We start from the raw sequence: 26,410 nt of genomic DNA on the forward strand, positions 1-26,410 counted from the left end.
CTTGGCCCTCCCTGAAGGAAGCAAATGATTTGACCTACCTTCCCACTAACCAGAATAGATGTTTGCTTCCTTACACTTGAAAGAAATGAAACAGCTCATTAAAGTAAAAATTTTTCAAGCACCAAGGTACTAATCCCATGCCACCTTAAATGTTAAATAACTAATAGTAGCAATACATCCCAAATACTAATTGTTCTATAGTTGCTGGAAAAAAATATATCTTTACTTTTTTAAACTCTACTGTGGAGTTGATCATGCTTTGGATAAAATTATCCCTGGGCGCCCACTAATCCCAATTGACGTCAACACTTGGAAAAAAGGCAGGAAACTGAAGGAAATAGTTCCAGCTCTTGGTTTGCTATAACCTGCTCTTTCAAAGGCCTGGGGTATCCTGTTCCTTCTCTGAGAGGGGAAGGAAAGTAATTTCGGAATGATGATGCTGATATACTTTAGGAAGCTACTAGAGGTCACTGGCACCTCTCTGGTTTAATAAGGTACACCTGTGCATGTAAGCCGGAGAAAAGGCCTCCATGAGGAGAAACCTGGGCTTCTATGCCACACTGAAAACTGCAGGGCAAGTTAGTAACTCAACCCATTTGAGCTGGAGCTAACCTGTCAGGGTTTTGCTTGTCTTTCTTTTCACTTTAACCTGGAGCAAGTTGCACCAAAAAACAGAGGAAGAGGGAAAAAATGCTCAAAGAAAGGAAGAAAGGTCCTTTTCTCTGAGGTCGTGCTGCCGGTGCCTTCATGAAAGACTTGAGCAGGCCATATACTTTGTTGTAGGTTTTTTTGTTTTTTGTTTTTCCAGCAACAGAGACATCAATGGTTTAAAGGAGAGGGGAGCTTACATGTCTGAAGCAAGGTCCTGGAGTGACACCTCACTGTATGCTGCGGACTGCAGGCAGGACACGACGGCAGTCTTCGCTCCGGGGAAGGCGGGGTGGGGAAGGGCCGGTGGAGAGCGTGTGTTGGGAGAGGTTACCAGTTATAGGGGAATTGACGTCAGGCCGGCTCATTAGTTACCAGGGAAACCAGTAGATGGGCACGCCCCTCACAACCCCTTTGCTGAGAACAATCACCAGCTGGGGCCTGGGGCAAGGACATAGGAAGGTCAGTCAGTACCCTGCATAGGGTGTAGGTGAAGTAGGCCCTGGTCTGGCAGCGGATGTACACAGAGCAAGGGAACAGCCTTTTTTTTTTTTTTTTTTTTTTTTTTGCGGTACGCGGGCCTCTCACTGTTGTGGCCTCTCCCGTTGCGGAGCACAGGCTCCGGACGCACAGGCTCAGCGGCCATGGCTCACGGGCCTAGCCGCTCTGCGGCATGTGGGATCTTCCCAGACCGGGGCACGAACCTGTGTCCCCTGCATCGGCAGGCGGATTCTCAACCACTGCGCCACCAGGGAAGCCCGGGAGCAGCCATCTTGAGTGGCCTGACCATACATTCCACACCTACATACCCTGCAGAACCCTTACAATCTTGGTCCACAGCTTTTCCGAGATATCTTTGGGCCAGGCCATATACTTTGGTGTGCTGCATCCTCAGGCTAAAACTTCTGTAGCTAGGATCCCATGGTGAAAAGTTAAGCTGTGAATCGGAAGAAAGTATTCACAGCACCTATCACCAGCAAAGGATGAGTGGCCAGAATACATGAAGAATTCCAATGAAGCAATGAGAAACAAGGCAAGCTAATTTTAGAAAGTGGCAAAAGGTTAATTTGTCCCTTTGGAGAAATAAAGGAGGCGAGCTTGGCCCAGGCCTGCTGGAAGAGACTGGTAGGCATAGGCGCAGGGCTAAGCGTATGTGCCAATGCCCAATGCCACAGAACTGGAGGGTCGCCACGCCAAGACCTGGCGATCACGTTGGGGATGCGGCTCCCTGCGGGAGGACAGACCAGCGCTGGCCCCCAGGGGGTCCTCCTGATTCCCAGCCTACTCCCTTTCTCCAGGCCACTATCGTAGCAACACTCTGAACAAAATCTGTATGACGATAAACCGGGAAGTGCTAGTGTAGACGTGGCTTGGCCTGGTTCCTGACTCAAATAATCTGACTCCATCAACTTTAGGAATTCTACTCACTCAGTTCCCTAATAGTTAATGTTAGATGAAAGCATTCCAGGAGTCAGAACTCAGTGCTGTAAACCTCCTGAGATTTGAAGCAGAGAGAGCTGGATCTGAGACCTGATTATCAAACCACCTAATCTTTAGATACAGGTCCCAAACACCCAAAAGGTTATGCAGAGAAGTATAAAAGGTAATGCAAGGGCTTCCCTGGTGGTGCAGGGGTTGAGAGTCCGCTTGCCAGTGCAGGGGACATGGGTTCGTGCCCCAGTCTGGGAGGATCCCACATGCCGCAGAGCGGCTGGGCCCGTGAGCCATGGCCGCTGAGCCTGCGCGTCTGGAGCCTGTGCTCCGCAACGGGAGAGGCCACAACGGTGAGAGGCCCGCGTACCGCAAAAAAAAAAAAAAAAGGTAATGCAAAAAAAAAAACCCAAAACCCCCCCAAATTCCCCAAAACAACAGCCTTCTTAAATCACCAACACTCATTTTCCAGAGATAAAACTTTATTTGAGGCATCAAGCAATATACTGAAAGAGGTGAGTCATGCACAAGTGATGTCCTTATTCCCATAATCGTACATTTGATACTCTCTGTCCTCTTAAAAGGGGTGTGTAGTGCGCAAGATGAGAAGCACATAGCTTTCAGACAAAACCATATCTCTGTGAGCACTTAAGAAAGTCTCCTTTAAATTTTGTTGTTCCTTCTTTAAAAGGCACGTCGGTTTTATTTCAGAAAACTACAACAAACTACTTCTTCCACTGAGGAGGAAGTTTCTCCCCAGAGTTATTTATGAAATAACGCAGCTGCCTTTTTCTTTAAAGGGATTCTTGTCTTCTGGAATTCCTTTCACCAGAGGATCTTCTCCAGAACGTTCTTCAATATAGTTCTTTATTTCTTCAGAACATTTAGACACCTTAAGGAGAAAAAGAAAGGAAAGAAAGAATGAATCAGTTCAGGATTGTTCAAACTTTGTCACCACCCTTCAGTGAAATTAATATAATTGTGTACAACCAGAAGTTTTAAAATGAAATAGAATAGAATGAAAATATTAGAGTGCAGCACAGAGCCTATATAATATATATGAATGATACAGCCTATGTAAAATATATTTCTTACTATGGTCAGGGTCAAAAAAGTTTTAAAGTCACTGTATTAAAAAATTACCTCCAAATGGACTTGAGGACACGGGGAGGGGGAAGGGTAAACTGGGACGAAGTGAGAGAGTGGCATGGACATATATACACTACCAAATGTAAAATAGCTAGTGGGAAGCAGCCTCATAGCACAGGGAGATCAGCTGGTGCTTTGTGACCACCTAGAGGGGTGGGATAGGGAGGGTGGGAGGGAGACACAAGAGGGAGGAGATATGGGGATATATGTATATGTATAGCTGATTCACTTTGTTATAAAGCAGAAACTAACACACCATTGTAAAGCAATTATACTCCAATAAAGCTGCTAAAAAAAAAGTACTTCCAGAATTTTCTATCCACTATGCCTCATATGATTTCCTTCCTCTGCTAAAATACAATTATGACATGTCCACCATATTTTAGGAACTGAAACGTACTCCACTTTCAATTTTGCATGCTAATGAACAGATGCAACAGTATATACTCCCCAAATGTTTTGGGGTGTGTCCTTCAAAAAGTCTCACTTACTGGGTATGTGCCAGGTTCTGCAATTTCATAAAATGATAGAAGCATTGGAGAAAGTCTGACTCTGGAGAGGCTAATGTTGCCCAAAAGTCACCCCCATGCCCACCCCATGTTTCTGCTCAGAATTGAGCATAAGAAAAGGCTTATCCGAGGCTTAGTAGGCTTATGTGAGGCTTGTGTTTATGTAAGTAATTTAAACTTTTTCTGAATGGAGGAAGGATTGAATAGTTTCTTCAAAAACTCCATTCAAAAGAGACAGTTTGTAAGAGTGATTTTTAAAAAACGGGAGGGGAATAAACAAGAAAAAGAAAAAAAGGATTACTGTCTTAATGAAGGCCTGCGTTACTAGTAAGAAATTAGAAGTAAAAATTATAGAAGTTCCAGAAAATTCCAGTGGAGTCCTCTTAAAACTAGGCAAATGTTCCCATTGATTTTGTAATCTAGATTAGTAATCTTCAAACTGTTTTAATGTTGATCACTAAAAAATGTTTGCATATGTATTCCAAAATGTACATAATTATTTACTTATAACTAAGTGCAGTTACTACTGTGTTAATACATCCTGTATAATCATAAAATATAAACTAGAAATTATTAAAAGATGAGGTTCTAAACTAGCCAAAAATATATTATTTTGCAATATATACACATATCAAATCACTATGTTATACGCCTAAAATTAACATAACGTTTCATGTCTATTATACCACAATTAAAATTTAACTATCAAAAATTTAGTGTTTTACTCCCACACCTCAAAGATTCTTGGCACATCAGTGTGGAGGCCTAGGTGATACAGTTAAAATGTGGCAAAATAAAATCTTTATAAATCTTTACAAGTACCATTCTCTCAGGTAACATTTGCTGTCAATCATTGCTGATGTTCATTGTGCAGGCATTTTAAGTGAATTCTCAGAGGTGATGATGTAAGTGTCCATAAGCTGGGCTCTGTGGCCACAGAGAAATTTGTGGATAAGACTCATGTTTCCCCAAATTGTATCTGTTCTTAGAGAGGCTTCTTCATTAGGTTTCCAAAAAGATGTGTAACCTCCAGAAGTGAATAATGACTTCTCTGATGCATTTCCTTCCATGGTCAAGAGGATATGTTTGAAGAACAACTAGCTAGAGCCAGAATGCAGCCTGTGAATTTTGTATCCTTGGCCTGAGCAGAGTACACAGCTCAGGAGTGAACAATTTATTGACAGAATAGTGGACTGGGCATCAAGAAGACATGTGTTTTAGTGTTTTAATAACTGCTCTATCATTATCTCTGGGGTCTTAAATAAAAGGTTGGTTAGCCTCCTCAGGATTCAGGTTTTGTTTGTTTGGTTGGTTTTTTGGGGTTATTTTTGCGGTACGCGGGCCTCTCACTGTTGTGGCCTCTCCCGTTGCGGAGCACAGGCTCCGGACGCACAGGCCCAGCGGCCATGGCTCACGGGCGCAGCCGCTCCGCGGCATGTGGGATCTTCCCGGACTGGGGCACGAACCCGCGTCCCCTGCATCGGCAGGTGGACTCTCAACCACTGCGCCACCAAGGAGGCCCTGGATTCAGGTTTTTTAATCCTTAAAAGTGAGTGGGTTGAATGATCTCTAAGAGCCATAATGTTTTTCTAGAACTAACACTCTATAATTCAAAGTGCATAATAAAATGCTGGAATCTTATTATTAGGACATAGATGCCTCTCCCTCTACCCTCTAAGTTATCCCTGAAGTTTTCTCTCCCTCTGGCACGGACTTGGGGTTTCTGGAACTGGAAAGCCAATCCAGCAGGGTGTGTCCTAAGGAGTGGAGGGAGCTGGCAGGGAGGAAAGGCTAATGAATGATACCTTTAACTTCCACACGGTCAGCTGCATCCAGGCCCCTGCCCAATTTCTAATTTGAAGCTTGATAACTGGAAGACACTTGTCTCTTTTTTTCCCTATAAGTTCTGCATAGTGATACCAAATATTAAGATATTTCAACTTGGCACAGACAATGCTTTACTTCAATATATGCAACTCTGTTTAATTTGTAACCTCTGAGGTTCAATGCGTGAAAAAAATCTAAGGGATCAACAGATGCCAACCTGTGGGCTTTGCCATTAACAAAATGGATCCCTTAAAGTTTCAAGAAACAATCCTATTCACTGGGTCCTCTAACTTTGGTTTTCCCTTTAAACACAGCGGTATTTTTAAAGTCACAGAAACTTTCAACATGTACAAAAAGGACTTTGAACTTCAAAATCCTGGAAGACTAGGGATTTGGAAGTTACAGATTAAATTTGAGAAAAGAAATGTAAAAAGAGTAAAACACAAAAAAGCCTGCACATTCCAAACATCACTCAAAATGTGCTTTCTGAGTAACAAGACTCTTGTTATGAACAGATTTACCATAACTAGAGCAGGAAGGTAAGTGAACGTATTAACCATACCTACTTCCTTTCCATTTTTTTCCTTACCTTTTTCTAGTATTAGACCATAGAGAAATAAAATCAGTTAAAATTTTTCTTGCTGGGGAGAAGGGACTACGTCTCTTGCTGGGGAGAAAGGACTATTTTTCCCTTAAAAAATTATCTATCCAAAAACCTATTCCTGGACTACAGGTTGCCTGATTGAGGAAAAAGGGAAGAAACGAAGGCTTGTATTCCCAGTAAAAACTTAAAGTAAAAATTACAAAGTCTCCAACAAATTTCAGTGGAGACTTCTGAACACTGGGACATATGTTCTAACAGAATTTGTAATCCACTTCAGTGGTCTCTAAAATTTCTAATCATGATCACGAAAAAGAATTTTTGTACACAGTATAATTATTTGTTTATAAATAAATAAAGATACTATTGTATAGGTATTAGTTCATTGCACATACTTACAATACATAAAGTGGAAATTATAAAGGGATGAGATTTACAAATAAATAAAGATAGACACTGTAACGTTTTGCTCCCAAGCCCCAGTGGACTGTTCATCACTCACTTCCTAGAGAGCCCTGATGAAACTCAAAACTAGGTAATTCAAGACTTACATTGTGATTTTTTTAAAAAACCTTTTAAATACCGTTCTTTCCCATTATGAAAAAGATCAAGGAACTAAGTAGCCATCTGCCTTTTCCCTACAGCTTGAGTAGTTTTTAAAACCAACTAACAGCAGGCAGAATTTCTTGTCTGTTCCCCTCATTCTCAAACACTTGGCTTTAAATTACTCATGAGATCCTTGCTCTCTCCTTTACCTCCTGTGATTTCCCCACATCAGCTGGCAGTTCCCAAGCACCACCAAAGCCCTTCTTCAAAAGAAGCTGCAGAAAAAAGGAAAAAAAACCAAAACCAAAAACCCAAAACAACCCCCCACCCCCACCCCGAGCCAAAAACTGTTTTACTGCAACAAACTAGGAAAAGCTGACTTTGGTTCATTTCAGAGAAGGAAATATTCTGGGACATCCAACTTACCTGTTGTCGCTGCAACTTGACTTCTTTGCGAAGTTGCTCAACTTCCATCTTCAGCTTTTCCTTTTCTGGCAAATCTTCGATGTGAAGGGCCGGCATTTTCGCCCCAGACTGGGCGCAGGGACAGCTGTGGAAGTGGAGCGGCTGGAAGTGCCGCAAACCAGGGCGAGTCCTGAACTAACTACGTTGCCTGCGCACCCGGCCAGCGCAGGAGGTGACAGCCTCCCCCAGCGCCCCGACGACTTCCCCTCACGCCAGCCCTGCCTAGCGTCCCAGGATCTTAAAACCCCTGCTCTTTTTCTCAGGTCTCCACAACCCCAGGAGGCCTGCCCCCGGGAGCCCGGGGAGGGTTGAGTTTGCGAGGGTGCCCAAGGACGCAGAGAGGCTGCGCGCTGCGCTGCGCGGTCTCCCGCGGGGATGCTGGCCGGGCCCGCCCCGGCTCCCGACCCTGCCACGCCCGCGGGGGACCGGCCTGGGCTGGGGCCAAAGGGTTGGAGTCGAGCGAGCCCACTTTCCTGGAGAAACAATAAAAGTTTTACTTTTTGTTCCATTCCCACCCCCCACCCCCACCCCAAGGCACATCCGGGTTTTGTTTGTGAAGCAAGAAAAGGAGGACACTACCCGGCAGGAAATAACGGCCCTTCACCTCTCCAAGAGTTTCAAAAATATACAGCATGTAACTTTCCTCCAGCTACATACTTGTTTACTGTGGGAAATGTGGACGCTTAAGAAAAGGCCTAAGAGGAAAATAAAACTGAGCTGTAATCTCAGAAACGCCCATCACATCTGTTGATGTATATACACACCCAGTCTGTTAAATGCCTGAAGCGGATTAACAAATTTTGGAATAAAAAAGGTATCGGGATGTGAATATTGTTTATAACTCACACGGCCATTTTCTGACATTAATAAATTGTCATCCTCAACAGCAGAGTTTTATTCTTTCTTCAGGAGAATGTTTTGTAATGTTCGAAGTATAAGCGGATGATCCTAGAAAAGACAGAAGCAGAAATCTTGAAGTTCTTACCAGAAAGTATTTCTCCATTCCCCATCTGTCAAGGTTTGGGTGACACTTGACACCGAGGGTTTTGAAATCCTGGCTCAAGCATCTTCCTGGATGTTTGCAGTGGATCTGCTTAGTACTGGTTACTACACTTTCTGGAAAGCAACATGCATCTAGCTGCTACTTTGTGAAGCTAGGAACAATGTCTGATGTGACAAACGTTTGCATGCAATACAAGGTTTCCCTTTGACTATCTAAAACCTTGTTAATGATGCTCAAAAGACTAGAAGAAAAATAAAGCATGCAGGAAGAAAAAATAAAGTATCCCAAGCAGTCAGATACATATTCCTTTCTCCCCAGAGATTACCTCCTGCCTATAGAGTCAAATTCAAGTTGAGTAGAGGCAGTAGCTGACTACTTCAGGGTACTCGGCCTTAGACACCATAGCCATTCCCTGTTTTGTAAGCAGAGGTTTTTGTTTGTTCATAATTCCTCACCAGGCTCCACCCACTTATCCTCAATGAATATATTAGAATGAAAAGAACAATGAGCCCCTTGATGAGTACTCGTGGGTTGCAGCCCCTGCTCTGCCACTGGCCATCACTAGAAAAGTCACTTATTTCTTCCTGGATTTTGGTTTTCTAGTTTGTGAGGTATGCCATGGGGTAGAGGAGGGGTGAATTAGCTAAGGTGCATTTCATTTCTAATTGTATTTATGTATCTACATCTGACACATCACTTTCACAAAGAAAAATATTTAGGAGCTTCATTTTCTGTATTTGAAATACCACACATGCCAGGATCTCCCAGGCTCAAAAAACTTGGATCAGCTGCAGTTTTCCCTGTTAGCAAGCAGTGAGCCAAGACAAGAAGCTCACATCTGTTTCCAGAACTGATTTTTTTTTAAATTTCCCCATTGCTTAAATTTAAAAGGTTGGTTAAAACTAGCTTAAATAAGTTAGTGAAAGTAAGTTAATGTGGCCTGAATTAAATAAGTTCAGCACCCAAATTAAATAAGTTGGTTAAGTAAATTAATGTTTGTCTGTTCCAAATCATAAGAATAGAGTTATTTTGGCCTTGAAATTTCTTCCCTGTGAAATCATCTAGTTGCATGCAGTGATATTTATAAATCCATAATGGTTCTTTAAATGGTTCTTTAACTTCTTCCACAGTATTATGAGACTTAAATTAGAAATGAAATACATATTAGTATAATTTTAAAAATTTATTCTTATCAAATAATTCACATGCTAATAATACCATATTAAGTAAATTGATTAAACTGAGTTGGGAAATGCTGACATCTCATGATCACATGGCACTGAAAAACGTTTTGTTGTTTGGTTTTAAATGGTAAAATGATGGGTACTTTTTTCTTTAAAAAACAAAAAAACAAAAAACAAGAGTATGTAGCTCCCTATTCCTAAGCACGACTTCACCTCCTAGAGGGCAACCATGGTAAGCAATTTCTCGTGTATTCTCGAAGACATATTAGCAAAACATTTTGGATAAACAAATGTTAAAATCCATTATTAGTTGTATCCAATTGTGTTAACTTTTTACTTATATTGTACATATTACCTCTAATAGAAGTTACTTTACCAAGTAGTATGTGTAGAAACCATTACGCAGTGAAGATGACAGATGTAATCGGAAACTTTATTAGCCTACTGTCTCTTGACAAATGTTTTAAAGAATCTAAATTAAAAAAAAATTAACCATGTGGTTATTTTCATTTTTAAAGTATAAAAGAGCAAAGACTATGACATATTTACCTTGGCATGTAAAGAAAGGGAAAGCTCTTTGACTATTTTTTTAATGTATTAAGTATGCTGTTAAAAATCCATGTAAAGAAAAGTCTATAAGCAAACGTTGAGGTTAATTTTATTGGAGTTGATTTAATATAACATGAGCTCAAAAAAGGCAGGGTTCTGGTTTTATCTTGTGATTTTTTCAAGACATAGATCCCTTCTGCCTCTGTTCTGTAGTATAAATAAAACTAGGTTACCTCCCAAATTATGCTCTTCTAAAATTTATAAAGTAAATGATGACTGTTTAGGCCATGAAAATGATTGTTTCTTTAAGGGAAATATTTAACCCACATTTGATACACTCGGTTCATTTGATATTGGTTCAATTTATTATAAGATTCCTTTTCCAGATAAAAATAATAGGAAATCACAAGAAGACCAGGTCTGATGTTCCAATTTTCATTAACAATTACTTACAATTCATGGTATCAAAGTGATTTACCAATTCTGTCCATAACAAGAGTTTAATTTCTACTGAATATAATTGGTCTTTTTCGTTACTCAGTTTACTGTCTTCCTTGTGGCAATACATTCTTTTAAGAATTTAGGAAGTTTGAAATTAGCCTTGTTTTGAAATTGGGCTAAAATCAAATCAATCCAAATTAAAATAACAGTGAGGGTTTTTTTTTTTTTTTCTTGCTAAAGTTTAAACTCACTTATATATACAATGGTGGCCCTGGAATAACAACTTCTGAAAAAAAACCCAGTCGCTGACTGCCAGTTGTAGCTGTGTAGGCTGAGGGACATTCATGATTTTATTACCTTCTTCCTGGACCATCTTTCTCTATACATCTTTCCTATAATTTTTATCTTATTCAAGTTTCTGCTGACAATCTGTGTTTTTAAGCAACAGGAATTTTACCCTATGGTTGATTTAATCATTAGTTAAGCCAATAAGAATTCTGAGTTATCCAATATAAAAAATACGTCCCTTGCCTGCTTTTTTTTTTTTTTTTTTTGCGGTATGCGGGCCTCTCACTGCCGTGGCCTCCCCCGTTGCGGAGCACAGGCTCCGGACGCGCAGGCTCCGGACGCGCAGGCTCAGCGGCCATGGCTCACGGGCCCAGCCGCTCCGCGGCACATGGGATCCTCCCAGACCGGGGCACGAACCCGTATCCCCTGCATCGGCAGGCGGACTCTCAACCACTTGCGCCACCAGGGAGGCCCCCCTTGCCTGCTTTTAATTGAACACTTATTAAGTTAATTAAATTGTAGAGACAATTTATTAGTTGATATGGCAGTTTCAAAGATGAACAGAGTTTCTGACTTGGGAAATTTACAGTATAGCACTGATACTAAGACAACCATATAAATTATAGTAAGAGAAAGCAAAGTAATGTTAAATGACTAAAGAGATAGGCTGGGAATGGAATGAGAGACAGTTTTTAGTGAGCCTCAGAAGAGGGGTAGGATTTCAAAAGGCTGAAATGAGATGGAGTGGAGGGACATTTCGGATGGAGAGATCAGTATGACTAAATCCAGGTGAGAAAATGAGGTGGCAGGTCAGGGATTATTTAATAGTTAAGTCTGTTGACTACAGGAAGTCTAAAGGTTTTATGATAATCGAAGACATTACTTGTTTTCTATATGTTTTTCTCCTATCTAAATGATTTTATATAGTCACATAAGGATCCACCTGAATCCATTATACAAAGTTCAAGTGTTGAAATTACTTATCTGAAGGTCTCAGCTATAAAGTGGATGAGTCAGGGTTTTAATGTAGCATCTTCTGGCTCCCAAATCTATTTCCAGTTGTTAGATGAAAGGCAGAGATGTTGTTAGGACTATACATGTTACTAAATGTCAAAGCCAAGACTTCATATTTTTTAATCAGAAAAAAAAGATATATTGAACACTTAATAAACATTAAATGGCACATGGAAAAAGCTCCTAGAGACAGACCACGATTAAACAAACAAACAAATAGATAAAATATATAGGATGCTAGAAGGTGGTGGGTACTACGGAGGAAAATTAGAGTGGGAAAGGGAGATAGGGAGTGCTGGGGGTGAGGTTGGAGAGGGTTTTTGTCATTTTACACAGAGGAAAAAAGCTTCTCCTGAGGAAAAATGATGAGACTCTTGTAGTTTATCTTGGAATCCCTTAATACACAAAGCATGTTTTGTAATAGGGAAGAACCTTTTGTATTCTATTACAAGTTAATCACTAAAGGGATATTGCCTGTAAGCTTAAATTTTACATAATGGCCCATATTTGGGAACCCTGCCTCCTAGGTAATATGCATTTAGCTAAAATACCTTTGTTTAGCTCACAGGAAACACCCTGACCAGGCCCACCTGTGAATGATGGCAGGGAGAAAGAAATGAATACATCCCCTCCAGAGGCTGATGGGAACCAGGAAATGTTTGACTTTGACTCCCTCCTCTTTTAATATAAAAGAAGCCAGAATTCTAACTCAGGCAAGATGGTTCTTTGGGACACAAGCCCACCATCTTTTTTAGTTTGCTGGCTTTCTGAATAGAGTTGTTTATTGCTTTCTGAATAGAGTTGTTGCCTGAAGAACTTATCTCGATTATTGGCCTGTCGTGCGGCAAGCAGTATGCGCTTAGACTCATTAACAGTTTGATATGTGTTGGAGTGTGTTGCTAGCGATTCATCCAGAGATCCAGAATCTGGCCCTGAGAAATTTGCCAATTCATTTCTCTGATCCTCGATTTTCTCCACTCCGAGATGAAGGGGCTGGACAAGAGTCAATAGATCTTTGCTGAACATCTACTCTGGCCAGAGTAGGAGGGCACTGTGCTAGGAGCCAAACCTGAGACGACCTTTAGATTCCCTTCCAGGCCCAATCATAGATAACTCTTGTTTTTAAAAGGATGACAATCAATTAGCATTTCTGAGTATTCTGATTACTAATGTATCCAAAAACAGCACTGTAAATGTGGGATAGCAACATAGAGACACTAACAACAAAAATAGTTTCCAAGTTGGGGTAGTTTACACTTGTCATTTGTTACAGAAGCACAGGCAAGTTATCTCTTAGTCATTAGCACAAAGGTAGTGAAATTTGGCTTATGAGAACTCAGTTAAGATGCCGGGAGGAAAGTGATTAGGCAGGTGATGCAGGTGATAGCTATTATTCTATCATCTTGCCCTTACACTGCTGCAGAAAAAAAGACTAAACTGGTGAGTCTTCGTGGGGAAGGGATGGAATTGCATGCATCTTAAAGGATTCTAAGTATTTTGTCTAGTTCTGTTCCCAGTAATAATACTAGTTAACACTTACTGGGTCTTACTACATGTCAGACAATATGCTAAGTGCTGTAGTTACCCTAGTATAATATTTAACCACCATGAAAAAGGGGGTTGGATCATTATTATCCCTATCCTACAGTAGAAGAAACTGAGATTAAGTAATTTATCCAAAGTCAGGCAGGCAGTAAAGTGCCAGAGCCAGACCTTTCTGGCTTCTCATGACCTTTATTTGAGTGCTGCTTAAATCCACCATGCTCCATGACCACAGACTGAACCCTTAATCCAACTGGCATTGTAGGAAAAAGTCATGTCATTGGTGACAAGTAGAACTGGTAAGAATGCAGAAAGAGTTTATGTTAAAACCATTGCTGCTGACTGAGGGTTGAGAAAGGGAAACAGAAAACAAAACATCAACAACAAAGCTCTTCACAGCATACATTCTGCCAAGATAGGATTTCCGTGAATCAGAAGAATAGATTTCTTAATTCTCTAAGTAAGTGAAAGGCTGGGGAAAATACAAGTCTAACCATGAAATTAAGAGTGCTGAAAGGGTAATGGAGAAACATAAAACATTAACTATATGCTGGCATCCAGAATAATATAGACTCATTTATAAAACATATTATTGTTAAAGAAATGGGTCAATCAATATTTGTTGTCAATTATGTGTTAAACCCTGTGCTAAGTACTTTAAGAAAAGCATAGACTTATGTATTATCACAGTCCAAATTTTATTAAATGCTCATATTTATAATTTAAAAATTCATGTACATGCTTAATAGTATTATCACATATGACCAAACAGTATGTCATTAAAGCTCAAGATATTCCATGGAATTAAAAAAAATTTTTTTTTATGAAATCACACAGCCTCCTTTGAGCTCCTTGAAGGGATTTTTGTCCTCTGGGATACCTTTTACTAATGGATCCTCCCCAGATCTTTCTTCAACATAATCCCTTACTTCTTCACAACATTTGGACACCTTAAAGGAAAAAAAGAAAGAGATGACTCATTTGGCTTAATAGAGAATACTGCAGAATCCAAGAATGCATTTATAATAAGAATTTTTGTGTGTGTTCTGTCTTCTTAATGTGATTCTGCTTTCTGCCAATGCATTTGTACTTTCTACGAGAGAAGAAGAAATAGCTGCTCCCTGCCCTGCCCTTGTGGGTATCTCTGGGCAAAGGCTAACCAGCCGCCATACTCCAGCTAAGGGCTCTCATCGCACGCTGCCTCCAGCTTCTTTACAGGAGACAGGGTCCAGGGATCAGAAAACAGCTGACAGCACAAGTCAAGAACATTACCAGAGTGAGCACTGATTAAATCGTTTTCTTCACTCCAAAAATATGACCTGTGAAGGTGGAAGGGAATGAATAATTGTTAAATTCCAGGCTTATCACCACTCCTGGATTCTCAGAAGTATACACATGTAAGTTTATTTTAAGCTGGTCTACAATGACTGATCATGATTGTAAACTTGAAGGTGAGTTCCAAAGGGACCTTTGGCTGATTTGTTCACATGTATCCCAGGCATCTAGAACAGAGCCTGCATTTAGTTGGTGCTCAGTAAATAAATATTGGCTAAACTAAATCAATCGTTTTGCTTATGAGCTTGCTCCTTAGTCATCGGCTCCATTATAGTAATGACCCTGTGAAAAATCAGGCTTTGGTATCTTAATGGACTCAGCCAGAGCCTGTTAATGTACCATGTAACATACTGTTTAGAGAGAGGCAAAGTTCTATACATGTGTAAGTATGAGTATGTGTGTGTGTGTGTGTGTACACATGCATATACACACATGGGACCAAATTATTCATTTTTTTAAATGGTCAACTTGTTTTGTTTTCACTTAATTTGTCCTTCATGACATTAACACAAAACTGCTTCATTTTGGCAGTCCATGAAGTGACCATTCTGTAAGTTACCCAAGGAATTTATTGTTTTAATAAAATCTTCACACCATTTTTGCATGAAAGTTCTTAGCAACATTAGACAGAAGACTTAAGATTACTTAGAACTCTGCAAACTCATTATCTACATATTAGAACAGATCATTTCTAATCGGGGGCAGGGCATTGTTCAGGTGACTCCTTCACAGAACGATACTTGGAGTTTATGCACACATTTGAAATATGCAATACTTTAGATTCACTTTTTTCCTCCTCAAAATTCAAACTTGAGATTTAGATTCACGTTTCCCCCCGTCTTCCAAACACCAGCTCTTTGGGCCCCAACCAGTCGTCAGGAACAGGACTCAGTGAGGGGTTAGTTTTGACAGTGTCTGGCTAGGATCTGAGGATACTGAGGAACAGACTACCTAAAATCCTATGTGAGTGGATGTGCTTCAAAATTATTTCATGGAGCCTTATTATAAGTATATATAGTTTAATACAGGGTTATATGGCATGGTGGAAAGAGCACAGGCATTGGATTCAGGCCATCCCAGGTTTGATTTTGACTCTGCCCACTTACCAGCTGTGTGTCCTTAGTTAAAATAGTTTATCTAAGGTATAGTTACTTCATCTATGAAATAGGGGAAGCAACACAGATTGCACTAAGTATCTGGCATACATAGATAGTCAATCAAATGGTAGCTATTACTATAAAGATTGCTTTTAGTTTTTGCCTATTATATTCGCTTATAGTCATTGCAAATCTTTCAGCTTTAGAAACTGGATGCAAAGAGTTGTCTTACTCTGACGGTAATGCTGCCTTAACAGCAAAGTAGGTTGAGGCACATTATGAATCAGTCTGGTTCATAGATATAAATAATAATTTTTAAAGTAATAATAATTACATATTGTTACTATTCTCATTTTATAGAAGAAGAAACTGGCACAGATGAGTTAGCTCATTTAAGTGAGTATTACACAGGAAGTAAGTTGTAGAGCCACAATCTGAACCAGGAATATGGTTCCAGAGGATATCCACTTACCTGTACTGTGATGACACTATGCTATCCTGTGTCAGAGCTCTGGGTTCAGGCCTGGAAAGTTCTGTGTGTGTGCATGTGTGTGTAGTCTTGGCAGTCTGATATTAGATTAAATTGATTCCAAGAGCAAAGACACATTGAGTAATAGGGCAAAGGAACCCCAAAACCTGACAAATGGGGATGGATGCGATATTTATCCAAAACAAAAATTCCCAGGTGAACTTGCCACAAGTGAATAGTAAACATGATGACAACCAAACTGCCTACAAAACAATCCTGAGTATATAAATAACAAAACAGCTTTTGGATGTTTCAAATAAAGAAGAAAAAGATAACCCTTTTTTACCTCAAAAGTTTATTTTCCCCCAATTATAAACATAAGGATTTAAACTTTTTTGGTGTGCGTTCCAAGCTTCTGTGCTGTTTACAGATTTAATTTTATCTTTACAGCAATACATGTTTTGCCTGTATGGAAGGGGCAACAGGGAAGTTTGAGGCAACTATAAACATAAAAGAAACCAAAATTCCAATTTTCATGGGGAGTAAGAGTTTTGAGCAAAGTATGAAGATAATACAAGCTCCTTTTTTTGCTTTGGCCTGATAAGCTTTTTGTTTGTTGTTTGTTTTAAGAAATATGAAATATACTCTTATCACTTGTGGAGGAGTTTTTGTCCTACTGATGTTCCCAAAACAAAGAAATTTAAAATACATATCTACATTTTCTAAGCTTCAGTCACTGTTTGGTGGAAACTTTTATTCCTTTGCCATTTCTCCTCCTTCTACTGGCAGAGGACTTTTGGTAACCATTTCTAAGATGTGAAAAATGATTTTAGGAGAAACCAGTGAGTTCTTGTGCCTGAACTCATTTTTATTTGCAAAGAAGGAACAGAATATATTCATTCATTATTGGCCTTGACAGTGCTGGAGGGGATGTCTTGGCTAAAAGTATTTGAACAATATCAAATAAAGAGAAGCTTATCAATTTAGAAAAGTAAAAACAAAATGCCTATATGCATTGTTTTACTTTATTGCTTAGCTAAAATATGATGTCTCATATTCTTCATTTTATTTTTCTTTCCCTTTTATTTAAAACAACTCTATAGGAGGACGCTTCAAGATGGCGGAGGAGTAAGACGTGTAGATCACCTTCCTCCCCACAAACACATCAGAAATACATCTACATGTGGAACAACTCCTACAGAACACCTACTGAATGCTGGCAGAAGACCTCAGGCTTCCCAAAAGGCAAGTAACTCCCCTGGGTAGGGCAAAAGAAAAAAGAAAAAAACAGAGACAAAAGAATAGGGACGGGACCCGCACCAGTGCGAGGGAGCTCTGAAGGAGGAAAGGTTTCCACACACTAGGAAGCCCCTTCATGGGCAGAGACTGTGGGTGGCAGGGGGGGAAGCTTCAGAGCCACGGAGGAGAGCACAGCAACAGGGATGCAGAGGGCAAAGCGGAGAGATTCCCGCACAGAGGATCACGGCTGACTAGCACTCACCAGCCTGAGAGGCTTGTCTGCTCACCCACCGGGGCAGGCGGGGGCTGGGAGCTGAGGCTTGGGCTTCGGAGGTTGGATCCTAGGGAGAGGACTGGGCTTGGCTGCATGCATGAACACAGCCTGAATGGGGCTAGTGCACCACAGCTAGCTGGGAGGGAGTCTGGGAAAATGTCTGGAGCTGCCTAAGAGGCAAGAGACCATTGTTTTGAGGTGCGTGAGGAGAGGGGATTCAGAGAACTGCCTAAATGAGCTCCAGAGATGGGCGCGAGCCACAGCTATCAGTGCGGACCCCAGAGACGGGCATGAGATGCTAAGGCTGCTGCTGCCGCACCAAGAAGCCTGTGTGCAAGCACAGGTCACTATTGACACCTCCCCTCCCGGGAGCCTGTGCAGCCGCCACCGCCGGGGTCCCGTGATCCAGGACAGCTTCCCCAGGAGAACACATGGCACACCTCAAGCTGTTGCAACATCATGCCAGACTCTGCCACCGCAGGCTTGCCCCGTATTCCATACCCCTCCCTCCCCCCGGCCTGAGTGAGCCAGAGCCCCCGAATCAGCTGCTCTTTTAACTCCATCCTGTCTGAGCAAAGAACAGACGCCCTCCGGCGACCTACATGCAGAGGCGGGGCCAAATCCAAAGCTGAACCCTGGGAGCTGTGCGAACAAAGAGAAAGGGAAATCTCTCCCAGCAGCCTCAGAAGCAGCAGATTAAATTTCCACAATCAACGTGATGTACCCTGCATCTGTGGAATACCTGAATAGATAACAAATCATCCCAAAATTCAGGAGGTGGACTTTGGGAGCAACTGTAGACTTGGGGTTTGCTGTATGTGACTGACTAGTTTCTGATTTTTATGTTTACTTTAGTATAGTTTTTAGCGCTTGTTATCATTGGTGGATTTGTTTATTGGTTTGGTTGCTCTCTTCTTTTTTTTAAATTACTTTTTAATTTTAACAATATTTAAAAATTTTTTAATTTTAATAACTTTATTTATTTATTTGTTTTCTTTCTTTCTTTTGTTTTTCTCCCTTTTCTTCTGAGCTGTGTGGCTGACAGGGTGTTGGTGCTCCGGCGGGGTGGCAGGCCTGAGGCTTTGAGGTGGGAGAGCCGAGTTCAGGACAGTGGAAAACCAGAGACCTCCTGGCCTCACTTAATATCAATCCTGAGAGCTCTCCCAGAGATCTCTGTCTCAGTGCTAAGACTCAGCTCCACTCAACGACCAGGAAGCTCCACTGCTGGACACCCCATGATAAGCAACTAGCAAGACAGGAACACATGCCCACCCATTAGCAGAGAGGCTGCCTAAAATCATAGTAAGTTCACAGACACCCCCAAACTCAGCACCAGACATGGTCCTGCCCACCAGAAAGACAAAATCCAGCCTCATCCACCAGAACACAGGCACCAGTCCCTTTCACCAGGAAGCCTACACAACCCACTGAACGAACCTTACCCACTGGGGGCAGACACAAAAACAATGGGAACTATGAACTTGCAGCCTGTGAAAAGGAGACCCCAAACACAGTAAGTTAAGCAAAATGAGAAGACAGAGAAATACGCAGCAGATAAAGGAGCAAAGTAAAAACCTAGCAGACCAAAAAAATGAAGAGGAAATAGGCAGTGTACCTGAAAAAGAATTCAGAGTAATGATAGTAAAGATGATCCAAAATCTTGGAAATAGGATGGAGAAAATACAAGAAACATTTAACAAGGACCTAGAAGAACTAAAGGGAAAACAAATAATGATGAAAAACACAATAAATGAAATTAAAGATTCTCTAAAAGGAATCAATAGCAGAATAACTGAAGCAGAAGAACGAATAAGTGACCTGGAAGATAAAAGAGTGGAAATAACTACCGCAGAGCAGACTAAACAAAAAAGAATGAAAAGAACTGAGGATAGTCTCAGAGACCTTTGGGACAACATTAAATGCACCAACAATCGAATAATAGGGGTCCCAGAAGAAGAAGAGAAAAAGAAAGGGACTGAGAAAATATTTGAAGAGATTATAGTTGAAAACTTCCCTAACATGGGAAAGGAAATAGTCAAGTCCAGGAAGCACAGAGAGTCCCATACAGGATAAAGCCAAGGAGAAACACTCCAAGACACATATTAATCAAACTATCAAAAATTAAACACAAATAAAAAATATTAAAAGGAGCAAAGGAAAAGCAACAAATAACATACAAGGGAATCCCCGTAAGGTTAACAGCTGATCTTTCAGCAGAAACTCTACAAGCCAGAAGGGAGTGGCAGGACATATTTAAAGTGAAGAAAGGGAAAAACCTACAAACCAGATTATTCTACCCAGCAAGGATCTCATTCAGATTCAACAGAGAAATTAAAACCTCTACAGACAAGCAAAAGCTAAAGGAATTCAGCACCACCCAACCAGCTTTACAACAAATGCTAAAGGAACTTCTCTAGGCAAGAAACACAAGAGAAGGAAAAGACTTCCAAAAACAAAACCCTAAAATTAAGAAAATGGTAATAGGAACATACATATCAATAATTACCTTAAATGAAAATGGATTAAATGCTCCAACCAAAAGACACAGACTGGCTGAATGGATACAAAAACAAGGCCCGTACATATGCTGTCTATAAGAGACCCACTTGAGACCTAGGGACACATACAGACTGAAAGTGAGGGGATGGAAAAAGATATTCCATGCAAATGGAAATCAAAAGAAAGCTGGAGTAGCAATTCTCATATCATACAAAATAGACTTTAAAATAAAGACTATTACAAGAGACAAAGAAAGACATTACATAATGATCAAGGGATCAATCCAAGAAGAAGATATCACAATTGTAAATATTTATGCACCCAACATAGGAGCACCTCAATACATAAGGCAAATGCTAACAGCCATAAAAGGGGAAATCGACAGTAACATAATCATAGGAGGGGACTTTAACACTCCACTTTTACCAATGGACTGATCATCCAAAATGAAAATAAATAAGGAAAAACAAGCTTTAAGTGATACATTAAACAAGATGGACTTAATTGATATTTATAGGACAGTCCATCCAAAAACAACAGAATACACTTTCATCTCAAGTGCTCATGGAACATTCTCCAGCATAGATCATGTCTTGGGTCACAAATCAAGCCTTGGTAAATTTAAGAAAACTGAAATCGTATCAAGTATCTTTTCTGACCACAACGCTATGAGACTAGATAACATTTACAAAAAATCTGTAAAAAATACAGGCACATGGAGGCTGAACAATACACTACTTAATAACCAAGGGATCACTGAAGAAGTCAAAGAGGAAATCAAAAACTACCGAGAAACAAATGACAATGAAAACACGATGACCCAAAACCTATGGGATGCAGCAAAGGCAGTTCTAAGAGGGAAGTTATAGCAATACAATAATACCTCAAGAAACATCTCAAATAAACCATCTAACCTTATACCTAAAGCAATTAGAGAAAGAAGAACAAAAAACCTCAAAGTTACCAGAAGGAAAGAAATCATAAAGATCAGATCAGAAATAAATGAAAAAGAAATGAAGGAAACACTAGCAAAGATCAATAAAACTAAAAGCTGGTTCTTTGAGAAGATAAAGAAAATTGATAAACCATTAGCCAGACTCATCAAGAAAAAAAGGGAGAAGACTCAAATCAACAGAATTAGAAATGAAAAGGGAGAAGTAACCAGTGACACTGTAGAAACACAAAGGATCATGAGAGATTACTACAAGCAACTCTATGCCAATAAAATGGACAACCTGGAAGAAATGGACAAATTCTTAGAAAAGCACAACCTTCCAAGACTGAACCAGGAAGAAACAGAAAATATAACCAGACCAATCACAAGCACTGAAATGGAAACTGTGGCTAACAATCTTCTAACAAACAAAAGCCCAGGACCAGATGGCTTCACAGGCGAATTCTATCAAACCTTTAGAGAAGAGCTAACACTTATCCTTCTCAAACTCTTCCAAAATATAGCAGAGGGAGGAACACTCCCAAACTCATTCAATGAGGTCACCATCAACCTGATACCAAAACCAGACAAATATGTCACAAGAAAAGAAAACTACAGGCCAATATCACTGATGAACATAAATGCAAAAATCCTCAATAAAATACTAGCAAACAGAATCCAACAGCACATTAAAAGGATCATACACCACGATCAAGTGGGGTTTATCCCAGGAATGCAAGGATTCTTCAATATACGCCAATCAATCAATTTGATACACCATATTTACAAATTGAAAGATAAAAACCATATGATCATCTCAATAGATGCTGAAAAAGCTTTCGACAAAATTAAACACCCATTTATGATAAAAACCCTCCAGAAAGTAGGCATAGAGGGAACTTACCTCAACATCATAAAGGCCATATATGACAAATCCACAGCCAACATCGTTCTCAACGGTGAAAAATGGAAATAATTTCCACTAAGATCAGGAACAAGACAGGGTTGCCCACTTTCACCACTCTTATTCAACATAGTTTTGGAAGTTTTAGCCACAGCGATCAGAGAGGAAAAAGAAATAAAAGGAATCCAAACCGGAAAAGAAGTAAAGCTGTCACTGTTTGCAGATGACATGATACTATACATAGAGAATCCTAAAGACGCTACCAGAAAACTACTAGAGCTAATCAATGAATTTGGTAAAGTAGCAGGATACAAAATTAATGCACAGAAATCTCTGGCATTCCTGTACGCTAATGATGAAAAATCTGAAAGGGAAATTAAGGAAACACTCCCATTTACCACTGCAACCAAAAGAATAAAGTACCTAGGAATAAACCTACCTCAAGAAACAAAAGACCTGTACTGTATGCAGAAAACTATAAGACACTGATGAAAGAAATTAAAGATGATACAAACAGATGGAGAAATATATCATGTTCTTGGATTGGAAGAATCAACACTGTGAAAATGACTACACTAACCAAAGCAATCTACAGATTCAGTGCAATCCCTATCATACTACCAATGGCATTTTTCACAGAACTAGGACAAAAATTTCACAATTTGTATGGAATCACAAAAGACCCTGAATAGGCAAAGCAATCTTGAGAAAGAAAAACGGAGCTGGAGGAATCAGGCTCCCTGACTTCAGACTATACTACAAAGCTACAGTAATCAAGACAGTATGGTACTGGCACAAAAACAGAAATATAGATCAGTGGAACAGGATAGAAAGCCCAGAGATAAACCCACACACATATGGTTACCTTATTTTTGATAAAGGAGGCAAGACTATACAATGGAGAAAAAGCCTGTTCAGTAAGTGGTGCTGGGAAAACTGGACAGCTATGTGTAAAACAATGAAATTAGAACACTCCCTAACACCATACACAAAAATAAACTCAAAATGGATTAAAGACCTAAATATAAGGCTAGACACTATAAAACTCTTAGAGGAAAACATAGGCTGAACACTCTATGACATATATCACAGCAAGATCCTTTTTGACCCACCCCCTAGATAAATGGAAATAAAAACAAAAGTAAACAAATGGGACCTATGGAAACTTAAAAGCTTTTGCACAGCAAAGGAATCCATAAAGAAGACAAAAAGACACCTTCAGAATGGGAGAAAATATTTGCAAAAGAAGCAACTGACAAAGGATTAATCTCCAAAATATATAAGCAGCTCATGCCATTCAATATCAAAAAATAACCCAACCCAGTCGAAAAATGGGCAGAAGACCTAAATAGACATTTCTCCAAAGAAGATATACAGATTGCCAACAAACACATGAAAGGATGCTCAATGTCATTAAACATTAGAGAAATGCAAATCAAAACTACAATGAGGTATCACGTCACACCAGTCAGAATGGCCATCATCAAAAAATCTACAAACAATAAATGTTGGGGAGGGTGTGGAGAAAAAAGAACCCTCTTGCACTGTTGGTGGGAATGAAAATTGATACAGCCACTATGAAGAACAGTATGGAGGTTCCTTAAAAAACTAAAAATTGAACTACCATATGACCCAGCAATCCCACCACTGGGCATATACCCTGAGAAAACCATAATTCAAAAAGAGTCATGTACCACAATGTTCACTGCAGCACTATTTACAATAGCCAGGACATGGAACAACCTAAATGTCCATCAACAGATGAATGGATAAAGAAGATGTGGCACATATATACAATGGAATATTACTCAGCCATAAAAAGAAATGAAATTGAGTTATTTGTATTGAGGTGGATGGACCTACAGTCTGTCATACAGACTGAAGTAAATCAGAAAGAGAAAAACAAATACCCTATGCTAACACATATATATGGAATGCAAAAAAAAATTTTTTTTTTTCTGAAGAACCTAGAGGCAGGACAGGAATCAAGACACAGATGTAGAGAATAGACTTGAGGACACCAGTAGGGGGAAGGTTAAGGTGGGATGAAGTGAGAGCGTGGCATGGACATATATACACTACCAAATGTTAAACAGATAGCTAGTGGGAAGCAGCCGCATAGCACAGGGAGATCAGCTTGGGGTTTTGTGACTACCTAGAGGGGTGGGATAGGGAGGGTGGGGGGGAGACGCAAGAGGGAGTGGATATCGGGATATATGTATATCACTTTGTTATACAGCAGAAACTAACACAACATTGTAAAGCAATTATACTCCAATAAAGATGTTTAAAAAGGGGCTTCCCAGGGCTTCCCTCGTGGCGCAGTGGTTGAGAGTCCGCCTGCCGATGCAGGGAACACCGGTTCACGTCCCGGTCCGGGAAGATCCCACATGCCCCGGAACGGCTGGGCCCGTGAGCCATGGCTGATGAGCCTGCGCGTCCACAGCCTGCGCTCCGCAACGGGAGAGGCCACAACAGTGAGAGGCCCGCATACCGCAAAAAAAAAAAAAAAAAAAAAAAAAGGGGCTTCCTTGGTGGCGCAGTGGTTGAGAGTCCGCCTGCCGATGCAGGGGACACGGGTTTGTGCCCCGGTCTGGGAGGATCACACATGACGCAGAGTGGCTAGGCCCCTGAGCCATGGCCGCTGGGGCTGCACATCCAGAGCCTGTTCTCCGCAGCGGGAGAGGCCAAAGCAGTGAGCGGCCCGTGTACCGCAAAAAAAAAAATTTTTTTTAAAATAAAACAACTCTATAAAAATTTAAAAACATTTTTAGCTTAGTGGCCATAGAAAAACAGGCTAAGTGCTGGATTTGACTTATGGAAAATAGTTTGCCAAACTGTTGATTTTAACTCTAAATCAAAAGATAATTATGATTATTAATTTTCTTAATTTCTGATGAATTTTATCTGAACAACTTGTTTTCAACTATATTGAGTTTCTCCAGTGAATGATGTGGGAGAGGAAAAATAATTTTCCCTCTACACTTCTAGGTTCTTGACTGAGATAACCCTGTAATAAGAAAGGCAGATTAACAGGTGAAAAGCAAACAGAAGTTTAATAACATGTATGCCTCCTGTATACAAGGGAGAGACTCAGGAAAACTGAGTAGCTCCCTCAAATAGTCCAAGCCACCACCTTAAATCCCACTGCAGTGAAAGACAAAAGAAGATGGTAGGTGTGGATGACAGGGGTGTGGGGAGCCAGTTATGGGTTTAAGATAACTACCAGAACCTTACCCTAAAATAATTCACGACAGCCTATCCCTTAAGGACAAATATTTCCTCCCTTATGTCAGAGTACAACCTCTTGGCTTTGCCTTTGTAAGCCCCTGACTCTTTCTCTTCCCTGGAACACTCTTTCCATTTTACCCAAATCTGTCTCCTGAACTGTAATTCTTAACACCCCAAATACACGTTTTTTATTTGGGGGAAAAAAAAAAAAAAAAGGAAAAGCACAGTATTAAAAAAACAAAACAAAGCTAAAACAAAGAACAGTCCCTAAATGGACAAAGCCCCACATCAACAAACCAAAACTTAATACCTAACTTAACTGCAGTTTCAGCCTTTCCCAGGAGTGGAATTTAAACCTATCAATCTGTAACTTCCTGATCAGCACTAGTGAGGTAATCTGCATGATAGACCCCTGCTCTTCCCCCAAAGGAAGTTGCTCCTGCCTGAAATAATTCTTTGTTTATGACTTCCTTGTCCCACCCCTTTGTACCTATAAAAACCTTCCATTTTGTACAGCTCCTTGGTGAGCCTTTCTACTTGCTAGATGGGATGCTGCCCAATTCATGAATTATTTAATAAAGCCAATTGTATCTTCAAATTTACTCAGTTGAATTTTGTTTTTTAACAACAGCAAACAAGGGTAAGGCTGTTAAGCAGATCTAAGTCCTTGTGTTCTCCATGATAAGAGTTTCTAGAGATTTAGAGTCATGCTTCTCCTCCTGATTACAGAGAAGGAGACACCCTTACTCATGGAGATTTCCCTTATAAATGTAACTGTCTCTTAGAAAGGGTAACTTCTAGTTGGTTTTCAGAGCTTCCCCTGTGTCTGCTATTTTTCAAAAATAATCAGCCTAAAATAATCCTTATGCCAAAAAGGCATATTTTGGGGTGGCAAATTCTGCTCCCCTTCAATGGTTTTTAACCTGGTAGTGCTACAGTTATCTCTAGTTTAAAAATAAAATTCAAAACAGAGCAGCAGTTTACCAGCATTCTTTCCAGTGTCACTTCTTTCTTGAGCTGGTCAACTTCCATCTTCAATTTGTCCTTTTCTGTCAGGTCCTCAATATTGATCACTGGCATCTTTTGCCTGCTAAAAAGGTAGAAAGTTTATACACCTGAATTGCTAGACTCACGTCAAGTTAATGTTAGCCAACCCTTCCCTCAGCTCTTAACTTACTAAGTGAACTGTTTGTTTTAACTTCCTATGATAATCAATTTCTCTTGAATGCTC

General features: G+C 40.2%; 2 protein-coding genes across 2 annotated transcripts; both read right to left on the reverse strand.

The window, feature by feature from the left end:
- Window positions 1-2,540: 2,540 nt before the first annotated feature.
- GNG11 (G protein subunit gamma 11) lies at window positions 2,541-7,663 on the reverse strand. The gene is made up of 2 exons (XM_060108264.1): window positions 7,138-7,663; window positions 2,541-2,971 (listed from the first exon to the last, which is right to left on the reverse strand). Exons 1-2 carry the CDS (start codon window positions 7,231-7,233, stop codon window positions 2,846-2,848), a joined length of 222 nt encoding a protein of 73 aa, XP_059964247.1. The 5' UTR covers window positions 7,234-7,663; the 3' UTR covers window positions 2,541-2,845.
- Window positions 7,664-14,018: 6,355 nt separating this feature from the next.
- GNGT1 (G protein subunit gamma transducin 1) lies at window positions 14,019-26,259 on the reverse strand. The gene is made up of 2 exons (XM_060108575.1): window positions 26,164-26,259; window positions 14,019-14,147 (listed from the first exon to the last, which is right to left on the reverse strand). Exons 1-2 carry the CDS (start codon window positions 26,257-26,259, stop codon window positions 14,019-14,021), a joined length of 225 nt encoding a protein of 74 aa, XP_059964558.1.
- Between the last annotated feature and the right edge of the window lie 151 nt (window positions 26,260-26,410).

Source organism: Mesoplodon densirostris, chromosome 9 (genome assembly GCF_025265405.1).
Source record: "Mesoplodon densirostris isolate mMesDen1 chromosome 9, mMesDen1 primary haplotype, whole genome shotgun sequence".
NCBI classification, from domain to species: Eukaryota; Metazoa; Chordata; class Mammalia; order Artiodactyla; family Ziphiidae; genus Mesoplodon; species Mesoplodon densirostris.

Bases quoted from the DNA above. Each gene is read 5' to 3' on its own strand.
- GNG11 (XM_060108264.1), bottom strand. From the start codon at position 7,233: ATGCCGGCCCTTCACATCGAAGATTTGCCAGAAAAGGAAAAGCTGAAG. The intron at 2,972-7,137 runs GTAAGTTGGATG...TTTCTCCTTAAG, and splicing joins TCAAGTTGCAGCGACAACAG to GTGTCTAAATGTTCTGAAGA.
- GNGT1 (XM_060108575.1), bottom strand. From the start codon at position 26,259: ATGCCAGTGATCAATATTGAGGACCTGACAGAAAAGGACAAATTGAAG. The intron at 14,148-26,163 runs GTAAACTGCTGC...TTTTCCTTTAAG, and splicing joins TGACACTGGAAAGAATGCTG to GTGTCCAAATGTTGTGAAGA.